Genomic DNA, 21129 nt, shown 5'->3' with positions numbered 1-21129 from the left:
GGCTGCATACAGCCCAAACATATACACAACCTTGGGGCCAATGTTAAGGGCACACTTGCGCCTTTGCAAGGGCACTTGCACCCTTAACCCAGGGTAAAGGCCAGGGTTGAAAGTAGGGCTGGGTGAGGCAGCAGCGCCAGGATTGGCTTCGATCCTGGCGCTGCATACAAGCAGCTTAACCAAGGCAGGGCTACCCTAGCATGGGTTAGGCTGCCCTTGTGAATACCCTTCCTATGTATTATGCCTGCTTGATCCCTCCTCCTTTTCTGAAAGGGTAAGGTTCTAGGTTGTATAGTTGTACAAAATACTTTAAAGGGGAAAGCTGTCATTAATAGTTCAAAAGAAAAGGTTACCAAGGTAGAATGCAGCTTCATTAATACATCCCCTTATCCCACCCTCTGATTTTCAGCTCTGTCTGTAAACATTTATTGTCCAGCAGTATCCCAAAAGTGGTTCCTTCCCTTCCATGATTCTAGTGAATAAATCACAAAAATCCATATCTTGTTCAAGCCATCATTTTCAGTTAAAATAAAACACAAAAAATAAATATGCATATTTGTGTATCCTGTCTATATATTTTATTTCGGTGTGGATCTCCTCTGTTAGAAAGATGGTAATATTAGGAACATAGGAAGCTGCCATATACTGAGTCAGACCATTGTTCTCTCTAGCTCAGTATTGTCTTCACAGACTGGCAGCAGCTTCTCCAAGGTTGCAGGCAGGAATCTCTCTCAGCCCTGTCTTGGAGAAACCAGGGAGGGAACTTGAAACCTTCTGCTCTTCCCAGAGCGGCTCCATCCCCTGAGGGGCATATCTTACAGTGCTCACACTTCTAGTTTCCCATTCATATGCAACCAGGGCAGACCCTGCTTAGCTAAGGGGACAAGTCATGCTTGCTACAACAAGACCAGCTCTTCTCTATTATTGCCAATCAGCTGTTCAGGATAAAGTGATGGGAATTAAAATATCTCCTCTTCTCGAATAACTGATTGGCATTCTTGCCAATTTTCTAACAGGGTGCCATGTATGCAACTTCAGCTGCTGAATCAGGGAAGGAACTCCTCACACCACACTCTTTTGTTAGAGCAGTTTCTCAGTAAGCAGGGATACACCTGCAGTAGTCTGCTTATACAAACGTGTTGGCCCTATATAGATTCAGATGGCTGCTGAGTTTAAATGAAAAAAAACTTTCAATAAAGTGTATGAAGCAAAATGCATTGATGATTGATTGTACTCACAGTGAACTCAGCTTTGCTTATTGTGGAATTTTGATTTATGATTTTGATCTACAAAATGCACTCTCTCACTCTGGGCTTCCAGTGGGGTAGGTGGTCGGATTAGCAAGTGGTGGACAACTTCCATCCCTGGGAACGGCAAGGAGAAACTGCACGCTGTTCTGAATGGTGCAGAACTGCCCACAAGCATATCGTCTGGGCTGAAAAGGGGGTTCTTCTAACAAATGTCGTACAACTTTAATATAACTTTAATATAACCTGTACATATGAGCTTTAATCTAGCAATTATTGCATCAGTGGATATTTTAATAACTTTAAAAAAAATTACTATATCAATGTCTTAAACACAGGCACGGTGGTTTAGGGATGGCGTTGAAATCAGAAAAGGCAAGAAATTTGACATCATTGCTAAAGGTGCTCAGAGGATACTTGTTATCAACAAATGTCTACTTGATGATGAAGCAGAATATGCATGTGAAGCAAAAGCAGCCAGAACCTCTGGCATGCTCACCGTGATAGGTAAAACTAAATCTAGTTTTGTGTTTGCTTTATGTAAAAAGCAATGGCTTGATCACGGTTGAAATAAAATACAATTATGGTTCTTTTTACAGAGGAGGAAGCTGTCTTTACCAAGAATCTTCCCAAGCTTGAAGTCAATGAAACAGATACTGTCAAATTGATTTGTGAAGTTTCCAAGCCTGATGCCGAAGTAACTTGGTTCAAAGGCAATGAGGAGTTGCCTGATGGTGGTAGATATGAACACATTTCTGATGGCCGAAAGAGAATTTTGGTCATTCATAATGCTCGTCTTGATGATGCAGATTCTTACAGCTGCCGGCTTCCAAATACTCGTACAACTGGCAGTCTCAAAGTTCATGGTAAGAAAATTACTTTGGTATATTTCACAAGTCCAAAATCTACATCTGATTGACTCCCACAAGAGACTGCCCAGGGCTAGGTTTTATAAAAATGCAGCAAGTGTGTCCAGATGGCATACATGTATCAGAGTTGGTTGTGAAGTTTTCACTTTGGATTTTTGGCCCATTTCTTTTCTGAATACATGTGACATGAAATCTGCAGCAAGGCAATCCTCCTGTGGAGTCAACCTGGGACGTCCTTTGCTGAGTGAAATTGCTTTGTGTTTATAGTCAGATAGAGCAATGGACATGAACAGAAAACAAAAAAAACAACATGCACAATGTATTTTTCAGAACTTGCAGCAGAATTTATAAGCAGACCTCAGAACCTTGAAGTACTTGAAGGAGAGAAAGCAGAATTTGTCTGCTCAGTATCCAAAGATGCCTTTGAAGTACAGTGGCTGAGAGGTGATACTGTTCTTGAAGCTGGTGATCGATATGACATAATTTCTGATGGCAAAAAGAGAATCCTGGTAATTAAAGAATCTGTCCTGGATGATGAAGGAAGTTATGCTGTCATGGTTGGTGCAGCCAAAGCAACAGCACGCTTGAAAGTGATTGGTAAGCTTTGGGAGAGTCTCTCAGTACATTTGTGGGCATTTCCCCCTCCCCTAATTTAGAGTACATAACCTATGAAAATCTATATAAATAATATCTGTGTTCAAATTACAGAGAAGCTCAGGATTGTTATTCCACTAAAGGACCAAGAAGTTAAAGAGGGACAAGAGCTCGTCTTTAACTGTGAAGTTAATACAGAAGGTGCCAAAGCAAAGTGGTACAAAGATGAGGAACCAATATTTGATAGTGCAAAATACATCATGGTCCACAAGGATTTGGTTTATACTCTAAGAATCAGAGATGCCCATTTGAATGACCAAGCAACTTACACTGTAGCACTGGCAAACCAGAGAGGAGAACATGTCAAGACCTCTGCTACTTTAACTGTACTTGGTAAGTACTTTGTATGGTCTGGCACAGGCTTTCATTTGTGTTTCATTCAAATTTGGGGGAGGATAGCAATTCACCACATCTCCCAAAAATCTTGTCTTAACAGAGGAAGATCTCAGAATCATTGAACCTCTTGATGACATTGAAACCATGGAGAAGAAGTCTGTCACATTCTGGTGTAAAGTTAATAGGCTTAACGTTACCCTCCAATGGACAAAGAACGGTGAAGAAGTCACATTTGACCGCCGCATCTTGTACAAAGTGGACAAGTACAAGCATTCACTTATCATTAAAGATTGTGGGTTTAGAGATGAAGGGGAATATACAGTCACTGCTGGCCAAGACAAGTCTGTTGCAGAGCTTATTATCACAGAGGCACCTACAGATTTCATTGAACACTTGCAGGACCAAACTGTCACTGAATTTGATGACGCTGTCTTTACTTGCCAGCTTTCCAAAGAGAAAGCAAATGTGAAGTGGTACAGAAATGGCCGAGAAATAAAAGAGGGCAAAAAGTAAGTGCATTTTTAAAAAACTGTACACTGTTATACTAATATTGCTGCATTGACTCTTGTCTCTAAATTTGATATATAATCCTCTTTTCCACCTAATATAAAGGTATCAGTTCGAAAAGGATGGAAATTTGCACAGATTAATTATAAAAGAATGCAGACCAGAGGATGAATGTGAATATTCCTGCGGAGTGGATGACAGGAGATCTAGAGCAAGGCTTTTTGTTGAAGGTATGCTTGCTTCTGTTACTTTTTCGCACCGTTACTTTCACACTGTTACTTTTTTCGTTTTTTTAAAAAATGTGTTAGTAAAGAACAATTAAACATACTATCAATATATTCACATTTCTCTCAGAAATTCCTGTGGAGATCATCCGCCCACCGCAAGATATTTATGAAGCTCCTGGCTCTGATGTCATCTTCTATGCTGAGCTGAATAAAGATAAGGTGGAAGTCAAATGGTTGAGAAATAACATGATTATAGTCCAGGGAGATAAACACCAAATGATGAGTGAAGGAAAGGTCCACAGGCTGCAAGTCTGTGAGATAAAGCCTCGTGACCAAGGAGAATATAGGTTTATTGCCAAAGATAAAGAAGCTCGAGCTAAACTAGAGTTGGCAGGTAAGCCTTTGTAGTCGATTTTTTAAAATAAGGGAAAAGAATGTGTAGAGGCAGAGCTATAATTGAACAAAGGGGGACAAATATCACTGGGCCCCTGAGGGAGGGGGGCCCACCAGCTGGGTGACAGCCTCCTTTTGGCTGTCCCCTTCACAGGGAAGAATGTGTGTGTGAGGGGAGGGGGCGGGCGGACAGGGTACTATCTTCATTTTTTGTCTATTCCAACTTTGCTGTGCCCTTGACTGCAGTAATGTAAAGTTTCCAGTTTGTTCAGGATGTTCATTTCAGATATTGTTACAGTTCCTTGTGGTGATGAAAACATTGTTTCACAAAAAACATGTAACATTTATTATGGTGATTACTGTCATATGGAATACCCTTTATTTATACTTTTGTAAACAGGAGTAAAGGAACATCCTGTTTTGGACAAGCAGGTCATAGCTATGGATGTAAACCCTCGACATCCCACACCCCACCCCAAGTAATTTCACCCGTCTTACAGATGTTCATTTAGCTGCTCTTGAAAATTCTCAGATGTTTCACCTTGGGGAAAATCTTAACATTCGCTTCAACTGTCTTTTTTTGTGTGTGAAGTGTTGCTGCCAACCCAAAGACTATTCTGAAACCTGCTGAGAATTTTTGGAAACTAGTTTGACTTCCCTTGAAAATTCTCAGATGTTTCTCCTTGAGCGAAACCCTGTAATTTGCTATGAATTTCACTTTTTTCTAACTGTAATTGCCAACCCTAATCACATAGCATTCTTCTTTTCCATATCTATTGCCTACTTATTCTATATAGAGATGTTATCAAGCATCTTGAATATAATAATACATGAATCTTACTCTTTCTCATCAATATCCTACAAGCAACACCTGTAGCTTTTATTATAGAGCTCTGTATTGTGAGTTCTGTGACTTTGGAAAGTCAGAATCAGCTTTATTTTTATGGTTGTAAGAATGGTTTGTGTAATATTCAGTGGACATATAATGATAATTTATACGTCCACTGAAGGCAGCAGTAAAGCCCTCATTGTTCTCAGTGCTGCAAGACAGGGTGTGTGTGTGTGTGTGTGTGTGTGTGTGTGTGTGTGTGTGTGTGTAACACAACTGTGATATAATTTTGGTTCACTTATCACCCCAATTTATTGAACATTTGTTTAAAATCACATCCAATTCATTGTGCCTTTCTGTATTAGTCTGTGTTGAATGCACAATATGTAACATGTTTTGAAAATGCACTTTTATCATTATTTTCACTAGCTGCTCCAAGAATCAAGGCTGCTGATCAGAACCTTGTGGTAGATGTTGGACAGCCATTGACCATGACTGTTCCATATGATGCCTACCCACGAGCAGAAGCTGAGTGGTTTAAAGAAGATGAAGCCTTGCCCACCCAGACAGTTGATACGACAGTTGATTGTACTACCTTCAGAATTTATGAAGCAAAGACATCACATAGAGGAAGCTACAAGATTATACTTAAAAATAAGCATGGCAAAGCTGAAGCACACATCAGTGTTCAGGTTATTGGTAAGTTCTTCACTACCTTAGGGTTTTTTCCCATGATCACAGAAGTTAAGCCAGCTATCAAGGTATCTGGGCAGTCATGTGGGGAGGAAAAGTACCAGCATAATAATAAGGTAGTACATTAATGTAAGCAGAAGTGAACAGTATCCATTCAACTCAATGTGTTGTATTGGCTTATGTTAAATGTTGTAATGGCTTATGTTAAAGAAATCAACTAATGGGCTGTAGCTCAGTGGGAGAGCATCTGCCTTACATGCAGAAGGTCCCAGGTTCAATTCCTGACATCTCCGGGTAGGACTGAGAAAGCCTGAAACTGGCTTGGAAAGCCGCTGCCAACCAGAGTAGATAGTACTGAGCTAGATCTTATCTGAGCTAAATAAGGCAGCTTCCTATGTTTCCAACTGTTGGACTCAAAATAAATTTGAAGACCTTTTAAGTAAACTATGTTTCTCTTTAATCTCAGATGTCCCGGGCCCAGTTAGGAACTTGGAAGTCACTGAAACTTTTGATGGTGAAGTTAGCCTTGCCTGGGAGGAACCAGAAAGTGATGGTGGTGCTAAGATCACTGGGTATGTTGTTGAGAGACGTGATGTCAAGCGCAAGACCTGGATTTTGGCAACTGATCGTGCCGACAGTTGTGAATACACAGTTACCGGTCTTCAAAGAGGCGGAGTTGAATATCTCTTCCGTGTGAGTGCGAAAAACAGAGTGGGCACTGGCGAGCCAGTTGAAACAGACAAGCCTGTTGAAGCAAAGAGCAGATTTGGTAAGAAAATAGTTCATATTGGTTTGGGGGAATTTGGTTTGGGGAAACAAACCAAATATTTGGTTTGGGGAAACTCTTCTGAGTGGGAACAACATACATTTGTTTCCTCTTCCAATACTGTAGATGTTCCAGGTCCTCCTCTCAATGTACAAGTTGCTGATGTGAACAGATCTGGTGCTTCTCTTACTTGGGAACCACCAGATTATGATGGAGGCTCTCCAATTACCGGTTATGTTATTGAACTACGTGATAGAGCTTCAATCAAGTGGGAGCCAGCCATGACAACAGGAGTAGATGAATTAGCTGCAACATTAACTGATGTGGTGGAAAACAAAGAATATTTCTTCAGAGTTAGAGCTCAAAACCAGGTTGGAGTTGGCAGACCTAGTGCTTCTACACATGCAGTGAGGATTATGGATCCAATTGGTTAGTATGGAAGTGATAATGGGACAGCTTTGCAATTCCTCCAGTGATAATGATGTTCATTCATAAAATGTGAACACAAAAATTAGGGGTGAATCAGGAAGGTTGGAATGTGTGAGACAAATTTTTGGTACTTACGACTTTAAGTCATAAAATGTCATAGATCTGTTTAATAAATTATTGTCAATGTCAGAAAGTGAGAGTAACAGAAGGGTCACATAAGAACTGTGAGCTTAAATGGGGGCCAGCATGAATGTTCAGTAAGAAGGAAACAATAAGTGTAATACTATAACCTACCTATTCAAAGATAATGGCCAGGATCCTGCAAGTTGCCTTACATAAGGGTTTACATTTACCCCAATGAAATGTTTCTTCAGACAGCCGGTCCCATGCCATTACAGAAAGTGCTTTTGACACTCCTCTCATTATAAAATGTAGCCTGCTATGGGCATGGGAGGCTGCTGTTTGATGAATTCATGCCTGAAGCCACCTTGGGCTTGCAGGATAGAAGGCTTAGTTCTTTGGATTCTGGCAAGTATTGCTTCCTGAAATGGGCAATATTTAAACCATTCAAATTACTGTGTTTTCCAGAGAGACCAAGTCCTCCTATTAACCTTGATCATTCAGACCAAACGAAGTCATCTGTGAAACTTACATGGGAGCCTCCTGTGAAAGATGGAGGCAGCCCAGTATTGGGCTACATTATTGAGAGGTGTGAAGAAGGAACAGATAACTGGATCCGGTGCAATACAAGGCTTGCACCTGATCTTACTTATAAGGTAAGATGTTTCTTTCTGAAATGGAATGCCTACTAAATATTTGATTTTTTAAAAAGAGGATGACTATTAATTGCAATAATTGCTCCTGTCTTTGTAGGTAACTGGCTTGAAACCACTGGCCAGGTACTATTATAGAGTATCTGCAGAAAATGCTGCTGGTATATCTGATCCAGCTGATGCTATTGGACCGCTAACTGCTGATGATTCTCATGGTAAGTAGAATTCTATTCTGTGGACATGATCCAACTACTTGAAAGAAAAGGTTGTATGTTTTCATAGTATCTCAGAGTATTAATGCTTGATGTTCAAAACTATGCTATAATATTGCCCTCATCAGTCAGGTTTGTCCAGTACCAACTCCCACTCTCATCAGTGACAGCCAGGCCCATAGCCACCCAAAAACTCTTGCGGGGTGAGGGGAGGCAGGAATCACAAAAGTGGGGGTGGGTCAGGTTATATGGCAACAGCCAAAGTGCCAAGGCTGCCCACCCACCCCTCCTCCAGAGCATCAGCCATGACATTGTACATTCTGTACATACAATCTCTCTTTTGCATGTCAGGACAAAGATTACATTCATGAATGAGGAAAAAACCAACGCCATGGAACACTACTAAAACCCCACTGAGCTGAACCAATGTTTACTGACAGCCATTCTCCAGTATTTAAATACATTTCCATAAAAGGCAATACCCCACCCCCTTTCATGCCTATGGATATATTGTTGAACTTTAACCAAAAGCAATAGGAAAAGAACCCCACTGAACTAGTGTTTACTGACAGTCATTCTCCAATATTTAAATACATTTACATAAAAATTACTTGACTACAATTTCCATCATCCTGACTCCAACCACAACAGCCTTTGGGGATGAGGAGAGTTGTAGTACAACAATATCTGGGGACCCAAGTTTGAGGAACCCTGCAATAAGCTTTATGATGAACAGAAATCTAAATGCTGGACATGGCAACATTTTTAAAAAAACAACTAGTTCTGCTGTACATTTAAGATTTGCATTCAGACAGCACTGCTAACCAAGGGGGCTATCACTTCAATCTACTATGCAATTGTACAAGCCACAATTAAAAATCCAATGCTTTGAGATTATAATTTCTAGATTGCTAATTTCATCAAATTATATTTTTGAAAGGTTGCCTAACAATCTGTCTAAAACCCTGGAAAACTCCTGCCAGTTAGTGTAGATGGGACCAGATAGACTGCTGGCCTGCCTCAGGTTAAGAAGGCTTCATATGTTCAAAAATTTAAGTTTGAAACTATGCCATTGGCACAATTTGTTCTTGTTTTTCAGTTGGACCTACAATGGACTTAAGTGCATTTAAGGATGGGCTGGAAGTTTTTGTTCCAGAGCCCCTCAAAATACGTGTTCCTATCACTGGCTATCCAGTACCAACTGCCACATGGTCTGTGGGTGACAAAGTTTTAGAAAAAGGCGACCGAGTGAAAATTGAGACCACTGCAGCCTTTGCTGAACTTGTTATTACTCCAAGTGAACGACCAGATAAGGGCATTTATACCTTGAAATTAGAAAATCCTGTGTCATCTGTATCAGGAGAAATCAATGTCAATGTCATCGGTAAGCAATCAAATGTATCTCTATGAATTTTATTATATAGTAATACTAAATTATATGTATTGGAAATGACCAAGTTTTTAAAAATCTGAAAGTATCCACAAGCCACATTTCAGTCTAAATACTAAACAACTTTATCTTCTGCATATGAAAGTCCATAATATTAAGGCAGATCATCTTTTTTAAATGACGTAAGTTTGTTTTTGAAATAGAAAAACAAAGAAACGTGACTGAGTGTATCCACTGCATAAGTGTAGCCACAGTCTTACCACATAAATACAAAGGACTATATTATGAACTATTAATTATGATATATCAATTTTAGCTCGTCCAAGTGCACCAAGAGAACTAAAAGTTCCAGAAATGTCTAGAAACACGGTACAACTAACATGGGAGCCACCTGAAAATGATGGAGGAAGCCCATTGACTGGCTATCTTATTGAAAAACGTGAAGTGAGCCGCAAAACATGGACCAAAGTATGTTCTGGTTTTTAAAATACAATACATCTGTGCTTTCTGTTTGTTTCATTATGTATTGCAGTATGTATTTATTATGTATTAGAGATCAAGTGAAACATTCTGGAGATACGAGACAAATTGGTAATTACTGGAGCCTCTCATGTTTTCAGGTTATTGACAATATCCTTGACCAAGACTACACTGTACCAGATCTCACCCAAGGAAAAGAATACTTGTTCAGGGTTTTAGCCTGCAACAAATGTGGACCAGGGGAACCTGCTTACATTGATGAACCTGTTAACATGTCAGCACCTGCAAGTGAGTTTTCTTCATGTTCAGTTATTACGGATTCTGTATGTCTGGATATTAATGTATGTCACTGTGATGTGGCTTCTTTCTATACTGTAAAGTTAATATAAGAAGCTCCAGGCCATGTAGGAGAAGTCCTGATGCAGCATCCGCCCTCCTTGAAGTGAGGGCAACACTGGCATGGGAGGGAGCCACATCCATGGCTTTTCCTATGTGACTTGAAGCATAAAAAGGACCCTTGGAAAGAAGCCCCTTTGTATATTTAGCTGGAGAAGACCACCTATCCCTATGCATCCCAGCATATCATCCCTCCAGTCACTGTTGCTGGTGTTTCCCGTGTGTGTGTGTGTGTGTGTGTGTGTGTGTGTGTGTTCCATGCCTCTTCAGGGCACAGAACTATCTTTTCATTCCTTTGGCTATGTAAACCAACTTCTTTGCTGAAAAACGAGAGTTGGATAGATAGATATGAAGGCAGTAAAGGAACAAAAAAGGCTGTTGTAAGGTCATATATAATTTTCTTCTTTTTACCCCCACTTACAGCGGTGCCTGATCCACCAGAGAATGTGAAATGGAGGGATCCGTCATCCAAGTCCATTTTCCTCACATGGGACCCACCTAAATATGATGGAGGCTCACGAATCAAAGGCTATCTGGTTGAAAAATGTCAGCGTGGTACTGACAAATGGGAGCCCTGTGGTGATCCAGTTGTAGAGACAAAGTAAGCGTTTGTAGTTGAAAATAAGAGGAAGAAATGCCCATGTGTCACAAATTAAATAATTACATTGGATTATATTATATACTAACATTGTTTTATAACTTTACAGATTGGAAGTAACCAAACTTAAGGAAGGGGAATGGTATGCTTATCGGGTTAAGGCTCTAAACAGGCAAGGAGCAAGTAAGCCAAGCAAGCCAACAGATGAGATCCAGGCTGTGGACGCAATGGGTAATTATTCCAGTTATACTGAGACTCTTTATATTCTTGAAAATAGTGTTTAGGGTACATATGCTATACACATATATATACTGTATTTATTACATGTGCAGCTGCCTATAACATTATTTTAATAATCTAAATTCTCTAAATTATCTCTCAATTCAGTGGCCCCAGAAATTTTCCTAGATGTGAAACTGCTTGCTGGAATCACTGTGAAAGCCGGCACTAAAATAGAACTGCCAGCAACAGTAACTGGAAAGCCTGAGCCTCGAATTACCTGGACAAAGGCTGAATATGTCCTGAGACCTGATAAGAGAATCGCCATCGAATCTAAACCTAACCATTCCACAGTCATCATTACAGACAGCAAGAGAAGTGATAGTGGCCCCTATATTATTGAAGCTGTAAATTCCAGTGGTCGGGCAACAGCAGTTGTTGAAGTCAATGTTTTGGGTAATGTCTGGGTTCCCCCCCCCATACAAATATTATCTAATTAAATATCTGAATGGTGGCGTTTCAAACTACTGTTATGTTTCCACAGATAAGCCTGGCCCACCCGCTGCATTTGATGTATCGGATATTACAAATGTATCTTGTCTTTTGACCTGGAATCCTCCCAGAGATGATGGTGGCTCCAAAATAACAAATTATGTTCTTGAGCAAAGAGCTACAGACAGTGAAGTATGGCATAAACTGTCATCAACTATTAAAGACACAAACTTCAAAGTTACAAACCTGACACCTCTTAAGGAGTACATCTTCAGAGTCAGTGCAGAAAACATGTATGGAGTTGGAGAACCTGCTCAGTCCACTCCTATCATTGCAAAATATTCATTTGGTAAGTTCATTCACTTATCAGGAAGGGTCAAACTACAATAATAACTGCCATGTACAAGTTGCTTGAAACCACCTCAGTATGGCAACAGCTCCATATAGTGAGTCAGTTCATATCACCGTACTACACAGATTGGCCCCTACCGTATCTTTGTTTCTACTCTAGTAGTGTGGAGATAAGCCATTGGGTGAAGCCGATACACATGACCTAGTACATATGAAACAATTTGCCAAGTAGAGCAGCAGCCATATAGAGACAATTTCAAGCAATCTCCTCATGAACAGCTGTTCATTAGAAGTGGCATTTTATTGCTACATGCGAGTTATTCCTTTAAATTTGTACAAAAATTGTAAATATGTGAATATTAATTTCCATTTTTGCTTATTTTTTCAGATCCACCAGGTCCTCCAACGCGAGTTCAGCCTATTGAGGTCACTAAAGATTCTGTAACATTAACTTGGGCTGAACCAGATGAAGATGGTGGCAGTCCTATTACTGGTTATTGGGTTGAACGATTTGACCCAGATCATGATAAATGGATGCGATGCAATAAAATACCAGTTAAAGATACAACATTTAAGTAAGATAATTGTATGCTTTAAGTTCACAAAAAATTAAATACTCTGTTTTCAAATAAATAGATCGTTCCTGCTTCAATATCATACTTCAGAATAAATAATAACTAGTGCCCCATAATTGTTCCAAATAGTTGTCTTGTTGCCCATCAGTTTGGTCCACATTAGCCACTGGGAACTTCCTTTCCCAAACCCTGTCCATGGCAACCTACCAGTGCTGCATAGGAACCTTTGAAAGAGACAAGGCTGCCACTGCTTAGGTGATCTCCAGCACAGTCAATGCAGCAGCTCATAGGATCAACACATGCTAGTTTTAACAGATTTTAAAAGTATTCGTTGTTTAGATTTTAGGCAATACCTATATATAATGCTTACTAACTAATGGTGTCGAGATATAGATTATACACTTAACTGGAGTAGTGGGCTTGACAGCACTGAAGTGATAAGAAGTCCATAAGCATGCAAAAACTATGTATGCATCAGCCACAGACACAAAGATTCTCTGGATAGGGGTGACAGTGGATGACAGTACATAGGTGGCCTACACAATACAAATAGATTTAATTTTGCAGTTGGGGAGGATATTAGCAAATGAAGGTTATTAGCTAATGATATGCACTTGCGTTGATACAAATGTTTAATTTTAGCATTAAATAGTATTTGCATCATCATTTTTAGGGTAAAAGGCCTTACAAACAAAAAGAAGTACAAGTTCCGTGTCTTGGCAGAAAATCTTGCTGGACCAGGAAAACCAAGCAAGGCGACAGATCCAGTCTTAGTGAAGGATCCCATTGGTACAAATATGTTTTCCATAGATGAATTTTATAACTTAGTTGACATTATGATGTTGGGATTTCAAATCTAAAATTATCAATGTATTTCTAGATCCCCCATGGCCTCCTGGGAAGCCAACTGTGAAAGATGTTGCCAAGACTTCATGTTTCCTGAACTGGACAAAGCCAGAACATGATGGTGGTGCCAAGATCGAGTCATATGTTATTGAGTTGTTAAAGAGCGGTACAGAGGAGTGGGTAAGAGTGGCTGAAGGTATTCCCATGACTGAACACTTCCTCAAAGGACTTATGGAGAAGCAGGAATACTCCTTCCGAATCAGAGCTGTGAACAAAGCTGGAGAGAGTGAACCTAGTGAGCCCAGTGATCCTGTGCTCTGCAAAGAAAGACTGAGTAAGTAGCACTTTGTTAAAAATGGACTAATGCTGTATGCATGCAGTCAATGGAAGCACACACATGCAGCAGCTACATTCCTGCTTCAGGAGCACTTCAGCCCTCAAGGACATATTTGTGTATAGCACAGAGTTCTTCTTGGAGAAGGGAAGATTGGCAAAAGTTGCTCGCGCATGCTGCTGAAGTGGAAACGTATCCACTGCACACATGCTTCCTTTGGCGACATGTGAGCAGCACTAGGATGTTGGCCAGTACGTTTAGGATGCAACAGAATCATTAAAACATATTTTTGCTTCCTTTTACCCTTTAACCCATGGTTTTAAGGACTCCCAATGGTGTCTTATCAAACGTCTACATAATCCGTGCAAGTTTAATATCGCTATTTTCCCTTCCTTTTTTTTAAACAGATCCTCCTTCACCACCTCGATGGCCTGAGGTCATTAATGTCACTAAAAACACTGCAGACCTTAAATGGACAGTTCCTGAACGAGATGGGGGCTCTCCTATTACAAACTACATTGTTGAAAAGAGGGATGTTCGGCGGAAAGGCTGGCAAACGGTTGACACCACAGTAAAGGACACCAAATATACAGTGACACCATTGACAGAAGGCTCTCTGTATGTGTTCCGTGTGGCTGCAGAAAATGCTGTAGGGCAGAGTGACTATTGTGAAACTGAGGACTCAGTTCTTGCTAGAGACACCTTCAGTAAGTTTTCAGTCTATGTGACCCAGATCTGATTTCAACAAACTAGTCCATAGTTTTTAGATTTCAGTTTCTTAATATAAATATTTTATTTTTAGCTACCCCTGGAGCACCATATGCACTTACACCAGTTGAAGTCACAAAGAGGCATGTCGACCTTAAATGGGAACCACCCAAGAATGATGGTGGCAGACCAATTCTACGGTAAGAAATTTTTACCTTCGCTCTCCCTCCACCACTCCATAGTGGCTAAACCACTAGCAAGAGATGCCAAGATTGGCGGGTTTGCATGTCATGACCTGTGTCAACATATTGTGGCCAAGATTAGAGGTAGGGCTGCTGCACACTCCCGGGGCTGCAGCAGCTCTTGACAACCTGAGTTTATCAATTCAAACATAATGATCTTGTCACCTTCTAACATCTCTTCTTTGCAGATATGTTATTGAAAAGAAAGAGAAACTGGGCACACGCTGGGTGAAAGCTGGCAAGACACCGGGACCTGACTGCAATTTCAGAGTAACTGATGTCATTGAAGGCACAGAGGTGCAGTTCCAGGTCCGTGCTGAAAATGAGGCTGGCTGTGGCCATCCAAGTGAGCCAACTGACATCCTGGCAATTGAAGATCCAACAAGTGAGTAGATGTAAATTATAATGAATGGAATGTGTGGACAACATGTTATTCCAGACCATGTTATAAATAATAACACATTTCTTTTCCACTTTGGTAGGCCCTCCCTCACCTCCCCTGGAGTTACACGTGACCGATGCAAGCAGAAAGCACATTTCAATTGCATGGAAACCGCCAGAGAGAAATGGTGGCAGTCCCATAATTGGATACAATATTGAACTCTGTGAAGCAGGAACTGAAAAATGGATGAGAATAAATTCTCGGCCAGTTAAAGACTTGAAGTACAAAGCAGAAGAAGGCATTGTCCCTGATAAGGAATATGTTCTGAGGGTCAGAGCTGTCAATGCTATAGGAGCCAGTGATCCGTCAGACATATCAGAAAATGTTGTCGCCAAAGATCCAGATTGTAAATATATTTATTTTCAAAGCACTCATAAAGTAAATGATGATTGTAAAATTACTTTGACACACTAACTGAAATTATTTTTATTTATTTATTTTTAAACAGGTAATCCGACTGTTGATCTAAAGACTACAGACCTTGTGGTGGTGGTTGGTGAAAAATTAAGTATCCCTGTGCCCTTCCGAGCTGTTCCATCTCCATCCATTTCATGGCATAAAAATGGGAAGGAGCTTAAAATAGATGACAGAACAACAGTGAAGAGCGACTATGCCTCTGCCTTGCTGGAAATAACAAGTGCTGTCCATCCTGATGCTGGTGTTTACACTATCACCTTGGAGAATAAATTGGGTTCAACAACTGGTTCAGTTAATGTAAAAGTTATAGGTAAGTTTTCTTGTTTTAGCAAAGATGCTAATTAGATTAATAGTGGTGAACATGTAGCCAGATGCTCAGAACTCAGATCTTTGATACATATATGAAACATAAGCCCATGCTGATATCTCCATACCCAGATATTGTACTGGAATGTAACAGATTAGAAACTGAGACTTGTTAAGTTTATTGAACAAAGTTACTAAGATGTATTACTTAACTATTACCAAATTATAAACAACAGTCCTACTCTGAGTGAAAGATCATCCTAACAGAAAAATAACAGTCTCATGTGTCCAGTAAGAAATATAAACTGACCAATTAGTCTACAGAAAAACAGGTTGCTTACCTGTAACAGGTGATCTGCCTCAACATTCATACAAATGGGTTCTGCGCCTGCGCAGGACACTTCGGGTAATATTGATTAGTTCCTCGCGACGCCTTCTAACTGCCTCTGCACGAGCTGTGCAGTACCTATACTGGCAGTTAGGCGTCAGTTGCTCAGTTTCTTTCTGACCATCTACACGTTAAGACCTCAGAAACTTAAAGTTATAAAGATAAGTTTATCAGTTAAAGATAACTGATGATTGACATGAACATTCTGAACACTACCACAAGCCTATAGACAGATATACATACAATACATTGTGGCAAGAACAAAGACAATGTATATAAACACATATCCAAACGTTCCCCTTATTGTCTTATTCCTTAATTTATAAGCCCAATTGCCATCCACAGATTTTGAAACTGTTCTCTGGTTAATGGTTTTGTCAGTATGTCTGCAACCATTTCTTCTGAAGCACAATATTTTATATCAATAATATTTTTCTCTTATAATTCTCTTACAAAATGATATTTCACAATATGTTTACTTCTCTGTTTAACCTCACTTTGTGACAGAATAATGCAACTTTATTTCCCTTCATACATTAGAGTAGGCTTCAATGCAACTACTCCAAAATCTTCTAGAAGTTGATGCAACCAAATAACCACTTGACAAGTTTGTGCCATGGATATATTTTCAGCTTTAGGGGTGTGCACAAATCAAATTCTGTGATTCGATTCCATGTCAAGTCAAATTGCAGAACCATTGAATTGATTCATCAAGAGCAGCTCTCAATGAATCACCCAAACCAATTTGGGTAATTTGAGTGCCATTGTGAGGCCAATTTTGCTGGGAAATTGTGGGTTTCCCCCCCCCCCAGGAGACCCGGTCTACCATTTGGGGTCGGCAGGTAGCCCAGCCCTCTGCTCTGGACTTGGCATGGAGGACTGGTCTACCTGCTAACCCCAACTGGTAGACCAGCTCTCCCTGGGGGAAAGTGCCATTTTGAGGCCTGTTCAAATCACCCAAATCAATTTGGGTTGAATCAGGAGTGATTCACTTTGACCCCAAATTGGGCTCTCTGTTTTGAGGGTGATTTGATTCAAGATAGAATATGCAAATTGCCCCCAGTTTGACCCAAATTGATACAATCTCAAATCAAATTGCATACCCATACGTCAGTTGAAGATAAAGTTACAATAGATTGTTTCTTGCTTAACCATGAGATTTCTCCTCCTCCATAGAAAAATACATTGCCACTAGCTGACTTCCTGTCATCTCTATTTTCAGCCCAACTGGCATCAATGTATCCTACTAACTTGGGTTGCTCACAATCTGGCAGTACTAATTCCAGATCTGCTCTGCCCTTTAAATACTGTGCAATTCTTTTAAGTGCAATCCAGTCCTTGTTTGTCAGTAAATTTATTTTCCTACACAATATTCCAACCGCTGCTGAAGTATCAGGACGTAACACAGTTGTAATGAACAGTAGCTTTCCAATTCTGTAGTTTTCGTTGCTTTCCAGAAATTCATTGGATTCTGTCTCCTTTAAGAAACCCACTTCCATTGGAATACTCATCTCATTTGTCTCTGTTAAACCAAGACACTCAATTAAGTCTATTATCTTTTGCCTCTGTTTGAGTGCAAAACTTCCATCATCTCACCTTTTTATTTGTATCCCCAAATAAGATATTTCATCCAAATCTTTAATTTCTACTTCATTAGCCTACTTTCGAAAGGTTATAATATCACCAAGCAGAGTGTGTGTGTGTGTGTGTGTGAACTTCGCAATGCCTGTACTAATATGAACTAAATTGGGTACAGTTGTAGGGACATACAGGGACAACTGATGGTTGACGCAAGCATTCTAAACTTTACCCCAAGTCTATACACATATATACATACAATACTTCGGAATGGAATGTATCCCCATTCAGCCTTAGTATTAAGGCTGAATGGGGATTTGAACTCGGGTCTCCCCAGTCCTAGTCCAGTTATGGTGGTGGGTAAAGGAAGGAAAGTAATAATCTGATTAGGTAAATTACTACTATGAGACAGTTTGAGGACTCTTAATTTTATAAGTATGACTCATCACCAATATGTTTATTGGTCATGTTTTGTGCACACCTGTGATGTACTTTCAAATACAGTGGTCCCTCGACTTACGAACTACTTGACATAAGTATTTTTCGAGTTACAAACGGCAGTTTTAGATCCAGTTTTAGATCCGGTTTTTTCGACTTACAAATTTTTAGATGGGGTTTCCTCGACTTACGAATTTTACATGCGGTTTCCTTGACTTGCCTGCCTGTTTACGGCCTGTTTATTCTTGAAAAGAAATGTTCCTGTGCAGTTTGCAAGCCTTACTGGGGGTCTGGGTCTTTTTTCTAGGCTCCGGAACGCATTAATCCGTTCCCAATGCATTCCTATGGGAAACCGCTTTTCGACTTACGAACTTTTCGACTTACAAATGTGCATTCGGAACGGATTAATTTCGTAAGTAGAGGGACCACTGTATTATATTTCTGTTAATTCAGTTTTCCAGGTATTTTCTTTACTAAATGCTATGTGTGTAATATTATTATTCAAATAGGACTGCCTGGACCATGCAAAGGTATTAAGGCAAGTGAAATTACTAAAAACTCATGCAAAGTTACTTGGGAGCCTCCAGAATTTGATGGCAACACACCCATATTACATTATGTTCTGGAACGAAGAGAAGCTGGTAGGAGAACATACATACCAGTGATGTCTGGTGAGAACAAACTGACATGGAATGTAAAGGATCTTATACCAAACGGTGAATATTACTTCCGTGTTAAAGCTGTCAATAAAATTGGAGGCGGTGAATACCTTGAAATGAGAAATCCAGTGATTGCAGAAGATCCAAAGCGTAAGTTTTTGTCATTGGATAGTTGCACAGACTAAAAAATTTAATAGTTCCTTTGTGCCTTCTATTGATGCATTTTATTTTTAAATTTCAAAATATAGAGCGTCCAGATCCACCTGTTGATCTTGAGGTTCACAATCCAACATCAAAATCAGTAACTCTTACCTGGAAGCCACCCCTGTATGATGGAGGAACCAAAATTATGGGCTATGTTTTGGAAAAGTTACCTAAGGGAGGAGAGAAGTGGGAGAGATGCAATGACTTTTTGGTTCCTGTTTTGACTTACACTGTAAAAGGTCTTGAAGAAGGCCAGCAATACCAATTCCGTGTCCGTGCAGAAAATGCTGCAGGTGTCAGTGAACCTTCTAATACCACTCCTCTGGTGAAGGCAGTGGATCCTATTGGTATGTTTCACCTACTTTTTTCCTGCTGACTATTTTTTAATAAGTGTGAACATTCTGCTTTGCTCTGTGATTTGAAATGTAAACTAAAACTATATGTTTATTATTACAGAGGCTCCAAAGGTCTCCCTTGCCACTAGTCTTCAGGCTGGCCTTGAGGTGAAGCAAGGTTCTGAGATTCCACTTGAAGCACGTATTTCTGGGTCACCTTATCCAACTATAACTTGGTTAAGGAATGATGATGTTATTAGACCAGAAGAAATAAAGAAGAGAGTTACCAAGGTTACTAGGAAGAAGAAGGATGAAGTTGAAGAAGATGAGCCTTTCCACTTGTCCCTGCCAGAGCGTTTGAACATTGACAACAGCAGACAAGGAGAGTCACTGCTGGCTGTGCGGGACTCAATCAGAGCAGACCATGGCATCTTTACTATCCGAGTTGAAAACGACCATGGAGTTGCAAAAGCTTCCTGTGAAGTCAATGTGTTAGGTAGGTCCACATACATAGTGGCTGACACCCAGAGTAAGGCTGCACTAGCACAACAAATAAAGTTGTGTTCACATAAGAAGGCTGTAAAACTGCATGGATATTTAAAGTTGTGCACATCTTTTGTGCACTCAGTTTGCTTGCACAAGCAATGCATTTGTGCAGCAAGGATAGTAGAACAAGATGTAGGTATCTATTTTGGGGCAGCCTTAAGCCCAAGCTAGCATGCGGCAGCTTGATCTTCTGACTTAGCCGAAGTAGCTAGAACAACATTCTTGCATTAACACGACATGTTTGCTCAAGCACAGTGTTAGTCCAGATGTCAGCCAGTGTTTGTTACGTTCTTTCTACAAGGTAAGTGATATGTATGTGCAAAGTGGTGCTCATGATTTTTATTTTAAAAACAGATACACCTGGGCCTCCAGTAAACTTTGTTTTTGAAGAAGTTCGAAGAAATTCCATTATTTGCAAGTGGGATCCTCCTCTTGACGATGGTGGAAGTGAAATATTGAACTATATCTTGGAAAAGAAAGACAACACAAAAGCTGAAATAGGATGGGTTACTGTCACCTCAACACTTAGGCATTGCAAATATAATGTGCTCAAACTAATTGAAGGAAAGGAATACCTCTTCCGTGTGAAAGCGGAAAACAGAGTAGGACCTGGACCTCCATGTACTTCAAAACCTGTTGTAGCTAAAGATCCATTTTGTAAGTATTGTACTGTCTAATCATGTACATTTTTTAAAAGGCAATGCATGCTGAATATTAGTCTTATACAGTACTTTATTTTTAAAACTTTAATTCAGTCCAGAATTCTCTTGTGGACAGAGATTACTGAATTGCATCCCTTGCTTATTAAATCTGAATGCAAACTGTTCAAAACAAAAATGGCTAGGTCAGCCAAAGCCTGTTAACCGTGTCACATCAAACATATATGTTCTATTATCTTCTAGTTTGTTTTGATGAGATAGCTGTGTATCTGTAGTAGATGGGTATTATTATTCTAATTAATTAATTAATTAATTAATTAATTAATATACCAACTGACTTCAAAGGCTCTAGGTGGTTCATAAAAATAAACACAATAGAAACAGAATAAAACTATCTATTAAACAACTATTAAAAATTTAAAACATTAAGAGATTATAGGAATTAAAAAATGTAAACCGCAATTACAAATTTAAAACCTTCAAAGAATAAACATTATGCCCTTCATAAATGGGTATACTGAGCTGGAAAAATCTTCACTGACAAAGGCAAATTACCCGTACAGTGAAATGAAATACAATTATATGAAGCAG

The 21129-nt window shown here is 39.7% G+C and overlaps 1 protein-coding gene and 1 non-coding gene across 51 annotated transcripts in view; both read left to right on the top strand.

Annotated features, from left to right (window-relative positions):
- TTN (titin) overlaps positions 1-21129 on the top strand; it is a 323095-nt gene that overhangs the window by 215744 nt on the left and 86222 nt on the right. For all 50 annotated transcript variants that reach the window (XM_053268886.1, XM_053268842.1, XM_053268718.1 and 47 more), the window contains 31 exons: positions 1586-1754; positions 1847-2113; positions 2447-2713; positions 2825-3103; positions 3207-3615; positions 3719-3843; positions 3968-4234; positions 5492-5761; positions 6222-6524; positions 6648-6950; positions 7539-7726; positions 7824-7938; positions 9035-9319; positions 9642-9793; positions 9946-10093; positions 10625-10802; positions 10909-11030; positions 11187-11474; positions 11563-11859; positions 12250-12436; positions 13110-13225; positions 13317-13616; positions 14024-14323; positions 14419-14524; positions 14755-14951; positions 15049-15354; positions 15457-15735; positions 18645-18944; positions 19043-19345; positions 19455-19829; positions 20234-20536. In XM_053268886.1, coding sequence (XP_053124861.1) covers positions 1586-1754; positions 1847-2113; positions 2447-2713; positions 2825-3103; positions 3207-3615; positions 3719-3843; positions 3968-4234; positions 5492-5761; positions 6222-6524; positions 6648-6950; positions 7539-7726; positions 7824-7938; positions 9035-9319; positions 9642-9793; positions 9946-10093; positions 10625-10802; positions 10909-11030; positions 11187-11474; positions 11563-11859; positions 12250-12436; positions 13110-13225; positions 13317-13616; positions 14024-14323; positions 14419-14524; positions 14755-14951; positions 15049-15354; positions 15457-15735; positions 18645-18944; positions 19043-19345; positions 19455-19829; positions 20234-20536 — 7504 coding nt within the window. The remainder of the gene's footprint in view (positions 1-1585; positions 1755-1846; positions 2114-2446; positions 2714-2824; positions 3104-3206; positions 3616-3718; positions 3844-3967; positions 4235-5491; positions 5762-6221; positions 6525-6647; positions 6951-7538; positions 7727-7823; positions 7939-9034; positions 9320-9641; positions 9794-9945; positions 10094-10624; positions 10803-10908; positions 11031-11186; positions 11475-11562; positions 11860-12249; positions 12437-13109; positions 13226-13316; positions 13617-14023; positions 14324-14418; positions 14525-14754; positions 14952-15048; positions 15355-15456; positions 15736-18644; positions 18945-19042; positions 19346-19454; positions 19830-20233; positions 20537-21129) is intronic.
- On the top strand, positions 5980-6048 carry TRNAV-UAC (transfer RNA valine (anticodon UAC)). Its single transcript has one exon. It is a non-coding gene; the product is annotated as a tRNA-Val (tRNA).

The sequence above is a fragment of the Hemicordylus capensis genome, chromosome 1 (genome assembly GCF_027244095.1).
Source record: "Hemicordylus capensis ecotype Gifberg chromosome 1, rHemCap1.1.pri, whole genome shotgun sequence".
Taxonomy (NCBI): Eukaryota; Metazoa; Chordata; class Lepidosauria; order Squamata; family Cordylidae; genus Hemicordylus; species Hemicordylus capensis.
The sequence above is the reverse complement of the archived record's forward strand: the minus strand, read 5'-3'. Positions and strand labels throughout refer to the sequence as shown.